The sequence below is a fragment of the Hippocampus bargibanti genome, linkage group LG18 (genome assembly GCF_051943395.1).
Source record: "Hippocampus bargibanti isolate YZ-2025 linkage group LG18, ASM5194339v1, whole genome shotgun sequence".
In the NCBI taxonomy this organism is placed as follows: Eukaryota; Metazoa; Chordata; class Actinopteri; order Syngnathiformes; family Syngnathidae; genus Hippocampus; species Hippocampus bargibanti.
This window is the reverse complement of record NC_142751.1, coordinates 13,622,754-13,642,300: the sequence shown is the minus strand read 5'-3', so window position 1 is coordinate 13,642,300 and position 19,547 is coordinate 13,622,754. Positions and strand designations below refer to the sequence as shown.

Sequence of the window (19,547 nt, the reverse complement as noted above, 5' to 3'; positions counted from 1 at the left end):
CTCCCTCCTCTACCACGGATATCGACCAATCACGTGCGGCTTTAACCGATGACTGGGGGCGGGGAATAGAGGACAAAAATTTCCGGCTCCTTGTTAGGAACCGTCTCTCTTTGTTTACTTCAGAGAGTCGGCTCTTAAAACCGGCTCGTTCGCGAACGACACATTACTACTTTGAATACCTATCGGTTGATTGTACAACACAGCGAGAGGCAGACGTCGGCTCCCAAAGTGGCATAAAAACTGATTAATCAAGAGATTAATTACACCAATTGTCGATTTAGTTTTAATCTAACCAGTTTAAAAACTATTCCAAAACACTTATTTCTTTATAATCATTTCAATTACACCCCCCCCCCCCCCTTTTTTTCATGCAATGGACTATTCCGTTTACATATCCCCAATTGGCAACAAGTTTAGCTGAAATACCGTTTAAAATCAATTCCACTTCCTCCGGAATCTTCACTTTTATCGATGCCAATATTTAGAAACGTATCAATAACGATATGGCGCTCAGTCAAACAGAGATCTCAATAATATTCGGAACGAGGACTAAATTGTGCACGTCTATTTAGATGAAGGTGGATCTTTTTTTTTGAACGTTTGCAGTCATTCAGTGACAGTCATGAAAGGCAGTAGTGTTTCCTGATCCTCCCTACAGCGTCTTGAAGGTACAAACAAGGATGTCTTTATTTGAGCGAGAGCAACAAACCTGCACGGAAGCTGTCAAATAACCTACACAGCCCCATACTTCTACGTGCACCTTCAAAATAAAATCACGCATTGGGAAACGAACACGGTCATAAGTGTTCGGTGAATAAAATTATTAGCTTAAGTATATAGTATACGTTTTTTTAAAGTGGTTTATGAGTAAAGTTAATATTGACGTTCGTTTTTTTTTGCCAAAAATGTGTCGACAGGTAAATTTGATGATTCGGAGCAGTGAAAGTGTCTGTTCTTCATTCAAACGGTTAACCGAATTTCTTTTTGCTTGATATTCTTTCTTTTGTTTTTTGTGTAAATTAGCCCAACGTCCACTACGTTAACGAATTACAAAACGATAGGCTTTTACTTTGAAGGCAATACACAAGCTGCTTCCGGTGTTTGTCGACTTGATTATGCTAGGCGGTGCCAAACGACGCTTATTTCCAGACGCTCCTCTGCCGGCAACTTGTGTCAGCGCAAAACCGGTCGAGGCTTCAGAGGCTTAGTCCAGGACTTGACCTCCCCCCCCCCACGAGACATCACCTGGTAAGATCTCCGGGCAAGTGAGCCATATTTCCACTTCCATTGCATTGTCATATTCACAATTAAAGTGATGTATTTTATTTTAGTTGACTAACTTGAGGAATGTTTATGATAAACTATGTTAACTTTTATATGCAATGATTTTAAAGGACAACCGACATCACTTTTTTGTTTCTTAACTGACATCAGAAAAACGTTTTATAGCATCTAAAATACCCATATATGTGATATTTTTAGTCAAATGCAAAACAAAAAAAAAATTAACCCGGAAGCGGCCAGTTTCCGAAGGTCCCGCCCCCTTGTTCGTGATGTCACCCCAAGACATCTTGCCTTGCTGGAGAATCAAAACGATGGCTTCAGATTATGCTTTCTTGTTGCTCGTCCAATTATGAATATGATTCAAATAGTTCTGAAGAGGAAAGCATACATGTTTGCAATCGATTATAGAATTTATTGCATGCCATTTTGCGGCAATAGCGGGAGGGAAATGTAGCACAAAAAGAGTCAGAAAATGGCGACAAAGCTCCTGTTAGGAATTAATCAGCCCGTTTCCACAGGCTGATTAATTCCTTACATTGAGCTTTGTCGCCCTCTTCTGCCTCTTTTTTGGTGCAACACTAACTTTTCAGCCCAGCCAAGTACAGCCAAATGCATTGACGTGATGGAATGTGTCCTTTTTTCAGTCAGGAGCGTTCCTTCAGTGACGTCACGTACGGACTCGTCACCCACTCAAAAACAAGACTTCCGGAATATTCAGCGCGAGTCTTAAAACGTAAAATATAGCTATATGCCGTGGAATCTTTGTAAAATAAGCTCAGTAGAAGTCATTTGAAGCCATTTTACAAATTATGGACACAACTTGTCTGGAGATGTCGCTTGTCCTTTAATGCCATGTGTGCTTAGAATGGTTTATTATTCACTCATATGGGATTTGGATTTTTTTGTTTTAATTGAAAAGAGGGACTCTAACCCAGACACGTCTCCGTAGTTGTTTTTCTCTATCCCTCGCATTCAGCACTGTGAGTTGTTTTATAATAATAAATAATAAATAAAATACATACTAAATAATAAATAAAATACATACTAAATAATAATAATAATAATAATAATAATCAATAACAATAAATAATAATAATAAATAATAATAATACTAAAAAAAATAATAATACAAAAAAAAAAATAATAATAATAATAATAATAATAATAAATAATAATTCAAAAAAGTACAGATGACGGCTGAAGAAATCTTCTCATCAATAAATAAATACATAAATAAATAATTCTGTTAAAAATATATTGAGGGAGACAAAAAAAAAAATCATCCGTGATGATTTTTGCTGTTGACCAATTGACAATCACCTCCTACCATCTTATCTCCATCGACAACATCTAGCGCTGGCGCAACGGCCCATTTCCCGCCCAGTGTGTGGTGGAAGGGGGTTGTTCATGTCATCTGGTGCAATGTAACTGGTGAAATCATGTCACTCCTTCAGGAAGTGGTGGACCCGCTTACAAGCAACACCGCGTCGCCTCTACTTATTTTGACTCTTCTAACGCTTGGTTTCATACATGTGTGTGCATGTGTGTGTGTGTGTGTGTGTGTGTGTGTGTGTGTGTGTGTGTGTGTGTGTGTGTGTGTGTGTGTGTGTGTGTGTGTGTGTGTGTGTGTTAAGAACCTTCCATCCAAAATGGCCCGTTGACAGTAAAGTTCCGGGGGCCAAAATGGGCCCCTCGTGAGCAGGAGGTGGGAGTTGGTGCAGCACCTGAGGGGGGACAGATAATATCAATTTATCTGTTTATTTTAATCTATTTATCTAGATGGATTTATTGAATAATTATGCATTTATTTATTTATTTATATATTTAGTTATTTATTTGTCTGTTTGCCCATTTATTTATTTAGTTAGTTTATTTATGTATATAGTTATATATTTTATTCTTTTACTCTTTAGTCTTTAATTAGTGTTATTTATTTATGTATTTATTCATTCATTTATTTAGTGATATTTATTTATGTATGTCTTTATTTATTTAGTGATATTTATGTATTATGTATTTAATTTGCGTCATTTATTTATTCATTTAATTTGTGATATTTATTTATTAATTTAATTTGTGTTATTTATTTATTTATTTATTTATTTATTTTGGGTTATTTATTTAATTTCTGTTCTTTATTTATTTATTTATTTATCAATTTACTTATCAATTTATTTATCAATGTATTTATCAATTTATTTACCAATGTATTTATCAATTTATTGATCAATTTATTTATAAATTTATTGATCAATTTATCTATTCATCTATTCATCAATTCATCCATTTATCCATATCTATTTAATTTGTGATATTTATTTATTTATTTATTGATTTATTTATGTATTTAATTTGTGTTATTTATTTATTAATTTATTTATTTATTTATGTATTTAATTTGTGTTGTTTATTTATTTATTTATTTATCAATTTACTTATCAATTTATTTATCAATGTATTTATCAATTTATTTACCAATGTATTTATCAATTTATTGATCAATTTATTTATTTATTTATTCATCAATTTACTGATCAATTTATTTATCAATTTATCTGATCAATCTATTCATCAATTCATCTATTTATCTATATCTATTTAATTTGTGATATTTATTTATTTAATTTGTAATATTTATGTATTTAATTTGTGATATTATTTATGTATTTAATTTGTGTTATTTATTTATGAATGTAATCTGTGGTATTTATTTATGTATTTAATTCATCCATTTATCTATCTATGTATTTATTTATTTAATGTGCTGCCTCTCCAAAACAAGCTGAGTAGAGCCTGAGCCACTTCTATTACAAATAAAATAATATAAAAAAATAATACAAAGTAACATATAACCCATTTGCCAATTGGAAGGCTGATCCATAGTTGCAGACAATCGCTGCCCCGCCGCCGCATTTCCCAAAATGTCCCCCACCTCAAACATTCTCCCAAATATTCAAGGAGAGAGGCGAGGCGCCTTACCGGACGGAGCACAGTACAGTATTGACTCGCGCCATAAACTAATCCTTTGACGGGTGCGGCGCTGTCAAAGGGGCGACTGTGCGTCAGGGCCCGTCGAGGCCCATCGCCATGGACACAGATACATTGAAAGATTATGTACAGTCACTTAAATAAGCTGTCTATCAACCCCCAAAAAATGTATATTCACACTTTTCTCTATCTTTAATTCATGGCTACTATATTTGGCGTTTGGGGCTTTTTTTTTTTATTAATAACGTGACGGGCTGTCATTGGTTTATGGTTGAAGGATAACTTGTGTGTGAGTACGAGTATTTTTAACCCTTTCATGGTCGGCGGTGACGACAGTGAATATATTAGCATGTGGTCAGGCTACAGGGTACCTGCCAGAAAGGGTTAAAAAAAATTATGTATTCTTTATCAGAATCAAGATCATAAACAGAATCATCTTTATTGGCCTCTAGTATCATAACTAACTAACTAGCCAACTAACTAACTAGCCAACCAACTAACTAACTAACTAACTAACTAACTAACTAACTAACTAACTAACTAACTAACTAACCAACTAACCAACTAACAGACTAACTAACCAACTAACTAACCAACCAACTAACCAACCAACTAACCAAGAAACTAACCAACCAACCAACCAACCAACTAACCAACCAACCAACTAACCAACTAACTAACTAACCAACCAACTAACCAACTAACCAACTAACTAACCAACCAACTAACTAACTAACAAACCAACTAACTAACGAACCAATCAATTAACTAACTAGCAGACTAATTAACTAATAGACTAACTAACTAACTAAACAACTAACCAACTGTCGAACTAACCAACTAACTAGCCAGCTAACCAACTAGCCAGCTAACCGGCCAAACAGGTCACTAACCAACTAACTACTAACCAACTGACTGACAAACTAACTATATATATCTATCTAGCTAACAAATGAGTTAACTAACTGACTAACTAGCCAGATAGCTAACTAACTAACTAGTTAGTTAGGTATCTAGCCAACCAGCTAGCCAACTGACCGACAGACGCAGCTTTCTAGCTATCTATTAGCTATATAGCTATCTAGCTAACTATTAGCTATCTATTAGCTAGCTAGTTAGCCTTCTATCTAATTGAGCTATTCCTGGTTGAGTGAAAACTGGCACATGTGGCTGCCGCTGCTCACCCACAAAATAACTTATCCTGTGACTGTAAAGTGACCTTGAGAGTTTTGAAAGGCGCTTAGAAATGAAATGTATTATGATTAATATTATTACATGCATATTGGTTAATATAGGGCTTTAGCAAAGCGCTAACATGGAAAAAAAAGGGAAATGTTGCCCCCTTGTGGAAAAGAAAAAAACCTTGCCAGAGGTCTGACCAGCGCTTTATTGGCACCCGAGCATGAAAAAAAAAAAAACAGAACCCCAAACAAATTCGTGAATGGCGCTCCGCGTCCTATTTTCAATTCCCAATCAATTTTGAGTGGCAGTGAATGAGTTAATTCTACAGATGGAAAAAAAAACAAAAAACAAAAACATAAATATTTCAATTCTGGTGAAAAGGGGCCATTGTGTCTTCAAAGTCGGAGATAAAAATGTAACTTTTGTGTAACTGACCCACTTACTTCTCTCACTCATGTGACATTTTTCTCCGTCACCCAAAGCACTCGCCGGAATGCTTTTCCCTCCGGTGGCTAGAAACCTTTCAAACACGTCGGCGCTGCGGGAGAGAATATGAAATGGTTATTTTATAATAACAATAATCACCTTTCAAAACTCCCAATGTCACTTTACAGTCACAGGATATGTTTTTTTCTGTGAGTGAGCAGCGGCAGCCACATGCGCCAGCGTTCACTCAACCCGGAATAACTCAAATAGATAGAAAGCTAGCCAGCTAGCTAATAGATAGCCAGACAGATAGCTAGCTCGGTAGATAGATCATAGCTAGATAGCTAGCTAATAGATAGATAGCCAGATAGCTAGATAGCTAGCTAATAGATAGAAAATATATATGAAATAGATAGCTATCTGGGTAGCCAGCTAGGTAGCCAGCTAGAAAGCTAGCATACACATGATGTTATGAGATATATATTGTATACAGGTAACATCCGACTTACGACCGGCTCGACTTACGACCACACGTACTTACGACCGTGACCTCCAAACCCTATTTTTAGTTTGCGAGTCATTTAGACTCCGTGTCTCTATTCAACATTTTGAATGGATTTCGACTTATGACCATTTCGATTTACGACCGTTTCGACTTACAAACGTTTGGTCGGAACGGAACTCGGGCGTAAGTCGGATGTTACCTGTGTGTATGTGTGTGTGTGTGTGTGTGTGTGTGTGTATATGTATATACAGTGAGACCTCAACTTACAAACACCTCAACTTACAAACTTTTTGTCTTACAAACGTCAAATTTATGAAAATTAAACCTTATAATAAGCACTATTTTCATAATACACACCCACCACGGCTTCCTCGGAGTGAAAATACTTTCTAACCGTGTGGCTTTCTCCATTCCTCACAGAATCAGGCGGCGAACCCGTTGACGGCGGCAGCGTGGATCACCAGACGTTCCCTGAATCATCTGAAAAAAAGCAAGACACATGAGTCACCTCTCGTGATGAATGATGTAACGGCGTCTCGGTCTTCCAACAGACTTCGGCGCTAAGTGGACTTGCAGAGTAGGGGGTGGAGGGTCGGTGGGTTGAGGGGGGAGGTTCTCACAAACATTCAAGCTTCATTTGTTGACTGCGGAGGACCAAAGTTGACGTCAAGCGACGGTGCCATGAAGTGACCTCACCCTCGATAAATGCCATGGGACTTAATGGGACGCTTATCGTTGTGTGTGAGGTGACATGACGGCGCTTTGAACAGGACGCTGCCATGTTGCGGCGTGGACTCCTTGGGAAGGTTTCCCGCGTGGGCGCCGTGCTGGTTCTTCTATGTAGCTCCTTATGGCTCCTCTACGTGATGACTTGCAGTCCGTTACATTCGGACAACCCGGCGATAAGACCGCACGCCGGGTCCAATCAAGTCGTCCTGGGCGTGACGAGACCCGGGGTGGCGGCGGGGTGGTCCGGAACCGGGCGAGCCGCCCAAAGCGGGGGTCCGCCGCTGGTGCATTCTTATCAGGCGCTACTGCAGGAACGCGAAGAGCAACACCGGCTGCATATCACCTCCTTGAAGAAGCAGATCGCTCAGCTTAAAGACGCCTTGCAGGAGCGGAGCCAGCAGCTCAAAGGTATTTTATATATATATATATATATATATATATATATATATATATATATATATATATATATACACACACATATACACACATATATATATATATAATATAAATACACACATGTACAGACACACATTTACACACACACACACACACATATATACACACACACACACGCATACACGCATATACACACGCATATACACACACACACACACATATATACTTACATAGACACATATATATATACACACATATACACACATACACACACACACACACACACACACACATACACGCATACATGGACACACGCATACAAACACACACACACACACACACATATACACACACGCATATACACACACATGCATATACACACACATATACGCATACACACACACATATACACATACACACACACACACACACACACACATACACGCATACATGCACACACGCATACAAACACACACACACACACACGCATATACACACACGCATATACACACATATACACACACATATACGCATACACACACGCATATACACACACATATATATATATACACACATACACACACACATATATATATATATATATATACACACATACACACACATATACACACTTATATACACATTTACATACATATACGTATGCGTATGCATGTATATACATATACATATACATATACATATACATATACATATACATATTCATATATATATACATGTCTGTAAAGTGTCCTTGAGAGTTTTGAAAGGCGCTTATAAATGAAATGTATTATTATTATTATTATTATTATTATTATTATTACAAAGGCGTGCAGGACAATTTGAAGAGGGCCACCTCCGAGGGTCACGGCTGGCAGGCTGGCGACCTCGGGGATGCCCACGGAGCCAAAAGCCAGCAGACGGACCTCCAGGACTTCCTGAGGAAGCAGCTCTCCAGAGCCGAAGTGACGGGAGGAATCAAGCTAGCGAGCGAGTACGCGCTGGTGCCTTTTGAGAGCTTCACCCTGCATAAAGTCTACCAGCTGGAAATGGGCCTGACGCGTCACCCTGAGGAGAAAGCGGTGAGGAAGGATAAGCGGGACGAGTTGGGAGAAGTGCTGGAATTCGCACTGCACAGCCTCAACACGCCGCCTGGCCAGCCGGATGTCAAAAGTAGCAAAGTTTACTCGTCGTCTGACTTTATAGAAGGTGAGAACGCAGAGTTAGATTTTGCTCAATATATCGAGACCTGCTTAGTAGCTTTCTGAGAGCTAATATGCACCAACAAACAAACTTCTTCTTCTTTTCCTTTCGGCTTTTCCCTTCAAAAATATTAAAATAATAATAATAATAATAATAATAATAATAATAATAATAATAATAATAATAATAATAAAAATGTAAATATATGGGTAACTAAACAAATAACAGATTAAAATAAATTGAGAATAAATAAATAAATTGAGAGTGGGTTATTTGTGGAGCCTGATTGATGGGAATTTTAACCTTGCAGTCTACACTCTGCCTTAGAACTATCAAAGTTGAAACGAGTCCAGATGTCACTGTTTTCTATCCATTTTCCCACTCTCTGTCGTCTGCCTGTCTCTAATGTTTAAGCCACCTGGCCTCACTGCTGCGTTCTTGACCAATCACGTGGCTTTAACCGAAAACTGGGGGCGGGGAATAGAGGACCAAAACAAGCCGGCTGCCATTTTCTTTTAGGAGAACGGGCTCATTCGCGAACGACACATTGTGGCAGCTCCGTGTGTATCCCGAAAAATAGTTTGTATGCCAAGGTAAAATTTTCATGAACGTAACGTTCGTAAACGGAAAAGTTCGTAAGCCAAAGGGGTTCGTAAACCGAGGTATCACTCGATAATAATAATAATAATAATAATAATAATAATAATAATAATCACTGTAACACACGCAAGCTCTGTCACAAGTCTGTGTGTTTACTTTCCCGCGCACATCAGGCATCACGCGCACGGAGAAGGACAAAGGGACAGTGTACGAGCTAACCTTCCGGGGCGATTCCAGTCGGGAATTCTGCCGTCTGATCTTCTTCCGGCCTTTCGGACCACTGATGAAAGCCAAGAGCGAGCGGGTGGACACGGCCGACGTGCTCATCAACATCGTGGTGCCGCTTTCACGACGAACTGATGAATTCAAGCAATTCATGCAGAACTTTAGGTGAGTGCCTGAATCCATTTTCATGTCGCAGCTTGGAATTGAAGCGGATTTACATGGGAGAGGAGATGTGAGACAATCTCTTTTCGTCAACGGATGCGACAGCTTCATGTTTGCTTTCAACATTTAGCTTGTAGTAGACGTGCACATTTCATCATGACGTTATTGATCCACTGGTGAAAAGGATGCTTTAATACTCTCTTCTTTCATCTAGCACTGCTTCATGGAGCAAAGAGGGTACAGAAAGTACTTAAGAATGAATAATAATAACAATAATAAATAATAATAATAATAATAATAGCTATCTATTAGCTATCTACTAGCTGGCTAGCTAGCTTTCTGTCTATTAGAGAGTTGAGTGAACGCTGGCGCGTGTGGCTGCCACTGCTCACCCACAGAAAAACTTATCCTGTGACTGTAAAGTGACCTTGAGAGTTTTGAAAGGCGCTTAGAAAATCAAATTAATTAATTATTATTATTATTATTATTATTATTAGCTAGCTAGCTTTTCTCTCTATTTGAGTTATTCCGGGTTATTGGCTATCTAATCTATCTATCTATCTATCTATCTATTTGAGAGTTGAGTGAACGCTGGAGCGTGTGGCTGCCACTGCTCACCCACAGAAAAAAACATATCCTGTGACTGCAAAGTGACTGAGAGTTTTGAAAGGCGCTTAGAAATCAAATTTATTAATTATTATTATTATTATTATTATTATTAGCTAGCTAGCTTTTCTCTCTATTTGAGTTATTCCGGGTTATTGGCTATCTAATAGCTATCTACTAGCTGGCTAGCTAGCTTTCTGTATATTTGAGCGTTGAGTGAACGCTGGCGCGTGTGGCTGCCACTGCTCACCCACAGAAAAACTTATCCTGTGACTGTAAAGTGACCTTGAGAGTTTTGAAAGGCGCTTAGAAATCAAATTTATTAATTATTATTATTATTATTATTATTATTATTATTATTAGCTAGCTAGCTTTTCTCTCTATTTGAGTTATTCCGGGTTATTGGCTATCTAATAGCCATCTACTAGCTGGCTAGCTAGCTTTCTGTCTATTTGAGAGTTGAGTGAACGCTGGCGCGTGTGGCTGCCACTGCTCACCCACAGAAAAACTTATCCTGTGACTGTAAAGTGACCTTGAGAGTTTTGAAAGGCGCTTAGAAATCAAATTTATTATTATTATTATTATTATTATTATTATTATTATTATTATTATTATTAGCTAGCTAGCTTTTCTCTCTATTTGAGTTATTCCGGGTTATTGGCTATCTAATCTATCTATCTATCTATCTATTTGAGAGTTGAGTGAACGCTGGAGCGTGTGGCTGCCACTGCTCACCCACAGAAAAAAAACATATCCTGTGACTGTAAAGTGACTGAGAGTTTTGACAGGCGCTTAGAAATCAATTTTTTTTAATTATTATTATTATTATTATTATTATTATTAGCTAGCTAGCTTTTCTCCCTATTTGAGTTATTCCGGGTTATTGGCTATCTAATAGCCATCTACTAGCTGGCTAGCTAGCTTTATGTCTATTTGAGAGTTGAGTGAACGCTGGCGCGTGTGGCTGCCACTGCTCACCCACAGAAAAACTTATCCTGTGACTGTAAAGTGACTGAGAGTTTTGACAGGCGCTTAGAAATCAAATTTATTAATTATTATTATTATTATTAGCTAGCTAGCTTTTCTCTCTATTTGAGTTATTCCGGGTTATTGGCTATCTAATAGCTATCTACTAGCTGGCTAGCTAGCTTTCTGTATATTTGAGCGTTGAGTGAACGCTGGCGCATGTGGCTGCCGCTGCTCACCCACAAAAAAAATTATCATGTGACTGTAAAGTGACTGAGAGTTTTGACAGGCGCTTAGAAATCAATTTTTTTAATTATTATTATTATTATTATTATTATTATTATTATTATTAGCTAGCTAGCTTTTCTCTCTATTTGAGTTATTCCGGGTTATTGGCTATCTAATAGCTATCTACTAGCTGGCTAGCTAGCTTTCTGTATATTTGAGCGTTGAGTGAACGCTGGCGCATGTGGCTGCCGCTGCTCACCCACAGAAAAACGTATCCTGTGACTGTAAAGTGACCTTGAGAGTTTTGAAAGGCGCTTACAAATGAAATGTAGTATTATTATTATTATTATTATTATTATTATTATTACAAAAGTTGATCTTGAGTGGCGCAGCACAGCATTTGCTGATGTGAAAGAAGCACCGATAAATAAGCCTCATTCATTTTGAAGGGCTAAGATAAGATACGAATTGAGCAGAGATAATTGCTTCTTTTTTTTCTCTTTCTCCCGGCGCTAATCTCCTCTGCCGAAAATCAATTTGCCTTCCAATCGCGTCGGCAGCGTTTTGAGGGGAGTCTCATACACATACACACACACACACACACACACATAAACACACACGCACGCACACACACACATACACAAAAAACAGACTCTGTCGCAGCCTGAACAAACGTATCATTCATGATATTTTTCAAAGCCTATTTGAATTAATCCAGTTGGAATTTGTGACAATTTGCTTGCTTTGATAAGCACAAGCACGTGCTTGTTTGTACAGTTAAAGGACAACCGACATCACTTTTTTGTTTCCTAACTGACATCAGAAAAAAACTTTTAGAGCATCTAAAATACCCAAAACACGCAGGCTGATATTTTTAGTTAATAAAAATGACTTAAAGTGTCAAAAAAAATTGTTGGGTTGTTGTATCACCAAAAAAGAGGCAGAAAATGGCGACCAAGCTCCATGTGAGGAATTAATCAGCCCGTTTCCACAGGCTGATAAATTCCTTACATGGAGCTTGGTCGCCCTCTTCTGGCTCTTTTTGGTGCAACATGACGTTTTCAGACCAAACAATACAGCAAAATACATTGACGTGATGGAAGGACTGCTACAATGTGTCCTTTTTTTTCGGTCAGGGGCGTTCCATCAGTGACGTCACGTACGGACTCGTCACCAACTCAAAAACAAGACTTCCGGAATATTCAGCGCGAGTCTTAAAACGTAGAATATAGCTATAGATGGAATCTTTGTAAAATACGCTCAGTAGAAGTCATTTGAAGCCATTTTACAAATTATGGACACAACTTGTCCGGAGATGTCGGTTGTCCTTTAAAGTGTCCCTAAACCGCCACAAAATGAGCTCGGATCTTGGCAGATTCAAAAAGTCCCGCCCCCGGTTCGTGATGTCACGCCAGGATACTCCTTCACAAACTGCCTTGCTCCAGAATCAAAACAATGGCTTCAAAAAGATCATTTCTTGTTACTCATCCAGTTATGAATATGATTCAAATAGTTCTGAAGAGGAAAGCATAAATGTTTGCCATCGATTAGAGAAGTCCTTTTGAGCCGTGCCGTGGTTGGGTTTCAGTGTTTCTAATTATTTTTTTTGCTTTCTCAATAAGAAAAATTTGTGTCTTTATGCATGTGTGTCCAGGGATGTCTGCGTACGCCAGGACGGCCGCGTCCACCTCACGGTGGTCTATTTCGGGAAGGAGCAGGTGAGCGAGGTCCATCGCATTCTGGAGACTATGTCAAGGTGAGCCCCCCGCCCCCCCCCAAAAAAAATATCACCATTGTATCTATGTATTGATTGTTAGCTACTTGGCTGGGTAGCTAGCTATCATAATATCTAGGGAATATCTTCGGAAATATCTTTGGAAATATCTTCGGAAATATACTTGGAAATATACTCGGAGTGGATACTGTTTCACTCCGACAGCACCTAGCTAACTAATGATTCGCTACGTAGCTTGGTATATAGCTAGCTATGAGCCCAGCTATGTGGCGAGCTAAGTAGCTAGCTATGTAGCTAGATATTTACCTAGCGCAGTAGGTAGATACTTATCTAGTAGGTATAACTAGTAGGTATCTCGTAGGTATCTAGTTGGTATAACTAGTATCAAATAGTAGTCTTGGTGCAACACACAACGATTCACCATCGCGTTATTTATGTGTTTTCCTTCTAATTTCGCCATCAACATGGATCAACACAAAGTTTTCAGACCAAACAAAGTACTCAAAACGCATCGTGTGTCGCTTTCTTGGTCAGGGGCGTTCCTTTTGTGACGTCACATCAGGAATCATCACCAACTCGAAAACAAGACTTCCTGAATATTCAGCGCGAGTCTTAAAAACGTAAAATAGCTATATGCGGTGGAATGTTTGTAAAATACGCTCAGTTGAAGTCAATTGAAGTGATTTTACAATTTATGGACGCAACTTGAGGTGTCGGTTGTCCTTTAAATCGCAGCTTGGAATCGAAGCGGATTTACATGGGACAGGAGATGTGTCTTTTCATCAATGGATGCTACAGCTTCCTGATTTGCTTTCAACATTTAGCTTGTAGCAGACATGCACATTCTACCATGACGTTCCTGATCAACTGGTGAAAAGGACGCTTTGATCCCTTCTCATCTAGTCGGTTGTCCTTTAAAAATTTCGCCATGTAAAATATCTCCTGTTACATTTTGGTGTGTTCCACTATTAAGGTGAATGTTTCGAATTCGGGTTTCAAGATCAGGCTTAGTTTTGAAGTCAAGTGCTTTGTTTTTTTTTGGTCTGGGTTAGCCCTCGTTCTCTCGTATGTATGTGTGAGATCAGCGTTAGTCACTCACTGCATCACTGATATTTGGTGCCGGGGTTACATCACAGCTGTCGCAGCTGTTAACGCTTTCCCCAGCGACTTGAGCTATTTCGACATCGTTGTCGCCTGTTGTGAGATTCCCGTCTGCTACGGCGTTTACTGTGGGAACCATTTTTTTGGTTCTCAACAACCGCGATAAAATGGATTGGAACGGATTGCATTAGCCTTTGTTAGTCTCGTGAAGTGTAAATGTCACCACTGCAACAGCAAAGTGATGAAAGAGGAAAGGAAAGGAAGAAGTAGAAAAACCAGCTATTTAGATAGCTATCTATTAGCTATCTGTTCGCTGGTTTAGCTGGCTGGCTAGCTATCTATTAGCTATATATTAGTGGTCTGGCTGGCTAGATATCTAACTCACTATTAGCTATCTATTAGCTAGCTAGCTTTCTATTTCAGTTATTTCCAGGTTGAGTGAATGCTGGCGCGTGTGGCTGCCGCTGCTCACCCGCAGAAACACGTATCAAGTGACTGTAAAGCGACCTTGAGAGTTTTGCAAGGTGCTTAGAAATGAAATTTATTGTTATTATTATTATTAGCTAGTTATTAGCGGTCTAGCTAGCTCGATAGCTATCTATTAGCTATCTATTAGCAGTCTAGCTAGCTAGCTATTAGTGGTCTGGGAACGCCCCTGGCCTGGGAACACAAATTCCCAGCAGATAAATCAGCCCATTTCCATTGGAGCTTGGGCGCCATCTTGTGCATTTCCTTCTTTAATCGATGTCAAACATGTATGCTTTCGTCTTCAGAACTATTTGAATCATATTCATAACTGGATGAGTAACAAGAAAGCATCTTCTCCCAATCTGAACTCTGAAGCCATTGTTTTGATTCTGGAGCAAGGCAGTTTGTGAAGGAGTATCCTGGCGTGACGTCACAAACAAGGGGGCGTGGCTTTCTGAATCTGCCCAGTTCCGAGCTCATTTTGCGGCAGTTTTGGGCCACTTTAAGTCATTTTTATTGGTGTTTTGCATCAGCCTGCTTATTTTGTGTATTTTACATGCTATAAAACGTTTTTCTGATGTCAGTCAGGGAAACGAAAAAAATGGTGTCGGTTCTCCTTTAAGAATCCTGTTTTGTCAATGACGGAGGTTGATGTTTCCATGGGAACCTCTCTTAACCTCTTTACACCACCCTCCACAGGGAGGTCAACTTCAAAAACTACACTCTCCTACAGCTGGATGAGGAGTTCTCCCGAGGTCGGGGTCTGGATGTCGGGGTGCGAGCATGGAAGGGGGGTAACGTGCTGCTTTTCTTGTGCGATGTGGACATCTACTTCACTGCCGATTTCCTCGAATCTTGCAGACTCAACACTCAGTCCGGTAAGTTCAACGTTAACTCAGGTTGTATATAAGGCTTTAACAACAGATGAAGCTGGAATAAAGCGCTAAAACGGAAAAAGGGGAAATACTGCCCCCTTGTGGATAAGAAGAAAACATTGCTAGAGGTCTGGCCAGTGCTTTATCAGCTTTATTATCTTTTTTTTTTCCTGAATATCAGCCTTTGTAATTTCAAAGTTGCTTTTAAATGTCGATTTAAATATCAACAATTGCCTCCATGTGTCCCGCTTTCACTCTCCATTTCCAGGTAAAAAGGTTTTCTATCCGGTGCTATTCAGCCAGTACAACCCCAAACTGATTTACGGCAGTCCCGAGCACATCCCGCCATTAGAGCAACAGCTGGTAAAACCAATCTATAAAGTAACAACAAAAAAAAAAATAAACTTCTTTAAAGGACAACCGACGCCTCCGGACAAGTTGTGTCCATAATTTGTCAAATCACTTCAAATGACTTCTACTGAGCGCATTTTACAAAGATTCCACCGCATATAGCTAGCTATATTTTACCTTTTAATACTCACGTGGAATATTCAGGAAGTCTTGTTTTCGAGTTGGTGACGATTCCTGACGTGATGTCAATAAAGGAACGCCCCTGACCAAGAAAATGACACACAATGCATTTTGGGTACTTTGTTTGGTCTGAAAACTTCGTGTTAATGGCAAAATTAGAAGGAAAAAACATAACGCAATGGTGAATCATTGTGTGTTGCACCAAGACTACTATTTGATACTAGTTGACAAATTCCCAGCAGACAAATCAGCCCATTTCCAACAGAGCTTGGGCACCATCTTGTGCATTTTCTGGGCGCTACATTGGAGTCCAGACGCCTCAAAATGAGACGGAAGGACTTCTTTAATTGATTGCAAACATTTATGCTTTCCTCTTCAGAACTATTTGAATCATATTCATAATTTATAGCCAGCCAGGTAGCATAATCTTCTCCGAATCTGAAGCGTTTGTTTTGATTCACGAGCAAGGTAAAATGTCCTTGCGTGACGTCACGAACAAGGGGGCCGGACCTTCTGAAACTGGTCATTTCCTGTTTTATTTTGAAGACGTTTTTGGACAACTATGTCATAACAAAGTCATTTTTATTGTTGTTTTGGTGGCAATGTATTTTGCTGTATTGTTTGGTCTGAAAACGTCATGTTGCACAAAAAAGAGCCAGAAGAGGGCGACCAAGTTCCATGTAAGGAATTTATCAGCCTGTGGAAACGGGCTGATTAATTCCTCACACGGAGCTTGGTCGCCATTTTCTGCCTCTTTTTTGGTGATACAACAACCCAACAATTTTTTTGACACTTTAACTCATTTTTATTGGTGTTTTGCATTTGACTAAAAATATCAGCCTGTGTGTTTTGGGTATTTTAGATGCTATAAAACGTTTTTTCGGATGTCAGTTAGGAAACAAAAAAATGGTGTCGGTTGTCCTTTAAGCCACAAGGGGGTGGGGGGTATGTTTGAGTCATGCTAATCGATGGTGCAGTACGGGGGAAGCCTTGAAGTGATCTTTATAGCTTCCTTCCCGTCTTGTTTTCAGGTGATGAATAAAGATACAGGTTTCTGGAGAGATTTCGGATTCGGTATGACCTGCCAGTACCGCTCGGACTTCATCAACATAGGTAAACAATCAAAAGTTTCCGCAAGGTTCGGGATGGCTGACATCTCTGATTGAAAAACAGACTTCCTGGCAAGTGTGCAGATACTGTGTTTGTGTTGTAATAATAATAATCATGCATTTCATTTCTAAGCGCCTTTCAAAATTCTCAAGGTCACTTTACAGTCACAGAATCAGTTTTTCTGCGGGTGAGTAGCGGCGGCCACATGCGCCAGCGTTCACCCAACCCTGAAGTCAATAGATAAAAAGCTAGATAGCCAGCTAATAGATCGCTAATAGATAGCCAACAGATAGCTAGATAGCTAGCCACTTAGATAGCTATATAACTAATAGGCAGCTAGCTAGTTAGTTAGTTCGCTAATACACAGAGCCAGCGTTCACTCACCCCGGAAGAAAATAGATAGAAAGCTAGCGACCCAGCTAATAGATAGCTAATAGATCGCCAACAGATAGATAGCTAGATAGATAGCCACTTAGATAACTATATAGCTTATAGCCAGCTAGCTAGATAGTTAGCTAATACACTGAGCCAGCGTTCACTCAACCGGGACGTAAATAGACAGAAAGCTAGCTAGACAGCTAATATATAGAAAGCTAGCCACTTAGATAGCTATATAGCTAACAGCCAGCTAGCTAGATAGTTAGCTAATGCACTGAGCCAGCGTTCTCTCAACTCAGAAGTAAATAGAGAGAAAGCTAGCTAGCTAGCTAATAGATAGCCAATCGATAGATAGCTAGCCAATTAGATAGCTATATAGCTAATAGCCAGCTAGCGAGATAGTTAGTTAGCTAATACACTGAGCCAGCGTTCTCTCAACCCGGAAGTAAATAGATAGAAATCTAGCTAGCCAGCTAATAGATAGCTAATAGATAGCCAACAGATAGATAGCTAGCCACTTAGATAGCTATATAGCTAATAGCCAGCTAGCGAGATAGTTAGTTAGCTAATACACTTAGCCAGCGTTCTCTCAACCCGGAAGTAAATAGATAGAAAGGTAGCTAGCCAACTAATAGATAGCTAATAGATAGCCACCAGACAGATAGCTAGATAACTAGCCACTTAGATAGATATATAGCCAGCTAGCTAGATAGTTAATTAGATAATACATTGAATGTCCAATGTGTTTTTTTAAATGTGCAAAATGACAATCTGGACAAAAAGATTGCTAAAGGTAAATCCAATTCAATACAATTAGCTCGCTAGCTAGCTGGCTATCTATTTGCTATCTATTAGCTATCTGGCTGGCTAGCTATCAAACTAGCTTATATAGCTGTTACATTAGCTTAATTCAATAGCCTGGCCTCAAGATTAATTGGCCTCCATTTTGCTTGATGAATGAAGAGAGCTATTGCTAGTGAGTATGACGGCATTCTCGTCTTCCCCGCAGGAGGTTTCGACATCAACATCAAGGGATGGGGTGGCGAAGACGTACACCTGTATCGCAAGTACCTACGTAGCAATCTTATGGTTGTGAGGGCTCCGTCACGGAACCTCTTCCACCTTTGGCACGAGAAACTTTGCGCCGACGAGTTAGCGCCCGAACAGTACCGCATGTGTATACAATCGAAGGCCATGAACGAAGCGTCACACAGCCAGCTGGGGATGCTTTACTTCCGCAAAAACGTTGAGGCGCGTCTACGCAAGCAGAAGAAGCAGTAGCTACTACAGAATGCCAAAAAGACATGAAATCAATGGCATTGACAAAGATTGGACAATCGACCCATAAGACGTCCCGTGACGATTTTGTTTATTTGTGGGGAAACAGAGACATCTAATGGAGGGGAAATGAATTGCAGTTTAAAAAAAATACAGTCCAGCATTACCTTGGTTTACGAACTTTTCGGTTTACGAACGTTAAATTGATGAACATTTTACCTTGGCATACAAACTTTACCTTGGCATACGAAGTTTTTTCGGATGTTTTTCTTTCTTCAAATTTAATGTGATTATGTATTTTTTTTTTTTTTTGAATGGGGTTGGGACTTCAAAATGACAATCACCTTCGAACTTCATCTGACAACATGAAATTATGAAATATAATATTTCACATGTCTTTTTTTTCTTGGTCTATGCACTTTCATGTCATATTTATTCTTCCATTTTCAACCGGAGACAAATTCCTTGTGTGTTCAAAATATTTGGCCAATAAAGATTTTGATTATGATCGTGACAACTGTAATGCGCTTTCTTCAACACAAGATGTCGACACTGGTACGATTTAAGTTACAAT

The 19,547-nt window shown here is 39.1% G+C and overlaps 1 protein-coding gene and 1 long non-coding RNA gene across 2 annotated transcripts; one reads left to right on the top strand and one right to left on the bottom strand.

The window, feature by feature from the left end:
- Positions 1-1,127: 1,127 nt before the first annotated feature.
- On the top strand, positions 1,128-19,501 carry csgalnact1a (chondroitin sulfate N-acetylgalactosaminyltransferase 1a). The gene is made up of 9 exons (XM_089019704.1): positions 1,128-1,248; positions 6,806-7,522; positions 8,336-8,716; positions 9,484-9,700; positions 13,152-13,253; positions 15,501-15,679; positions 15,945-16,039; positions 17,239-17,320; positions 18,705-19,501. Exons 2-9 carry the CDS (start codon positions 7,165-7,167, stop codon positions 18,974-18,976), a joined length of 1,686 nt encoding a protein of 561 aa, XP_088875830.1. The 5' UTR covers positions 1,128-1,248; positions 6,806-7,164; the 3' UTR covers positions 18,977-19,501.
- LOC148884760 (uncharacterized) lies at positions 2,884-6,924 on the bottom strand. Its single transcript, XR_016118186.1, has 3 exons — positions 6,780-6,924; positions 5,898-5,992; positions 2,884-3,008 (listed from the first exon to the last, which is right to left on the bottom strand). It is a non-coding gene; the product is annotated as an uncharacterized LOC148884760 (long non-coding RNA).
- Positions 19,502-19,547: the final 46 nt, after the last annotated feature.

Coding starts and splice junctions, on each gene's coding strand:
- csgalnact1a (XM_089019704.1), top strand. CDS start 7,165: ATGTTGCGGCGTGGACTCCTTGGGAAGGTTTCCCGCGTGGGCGCCGTG. Junction 9,701..13,151: donor CAATTCATGCAGAACTTTAG/GTGAGTGCCTGA, acceptor ATGTGTGTCCAG/GGATGTCTGCGTACGCCAGG. Junction 16,040..17,238: donor CGCCATTAGAGCAACAGCTG/GTAAAACCAATC, acceptor TCTTGTTTTCAG/GTGATGAATAAAGATACAGG.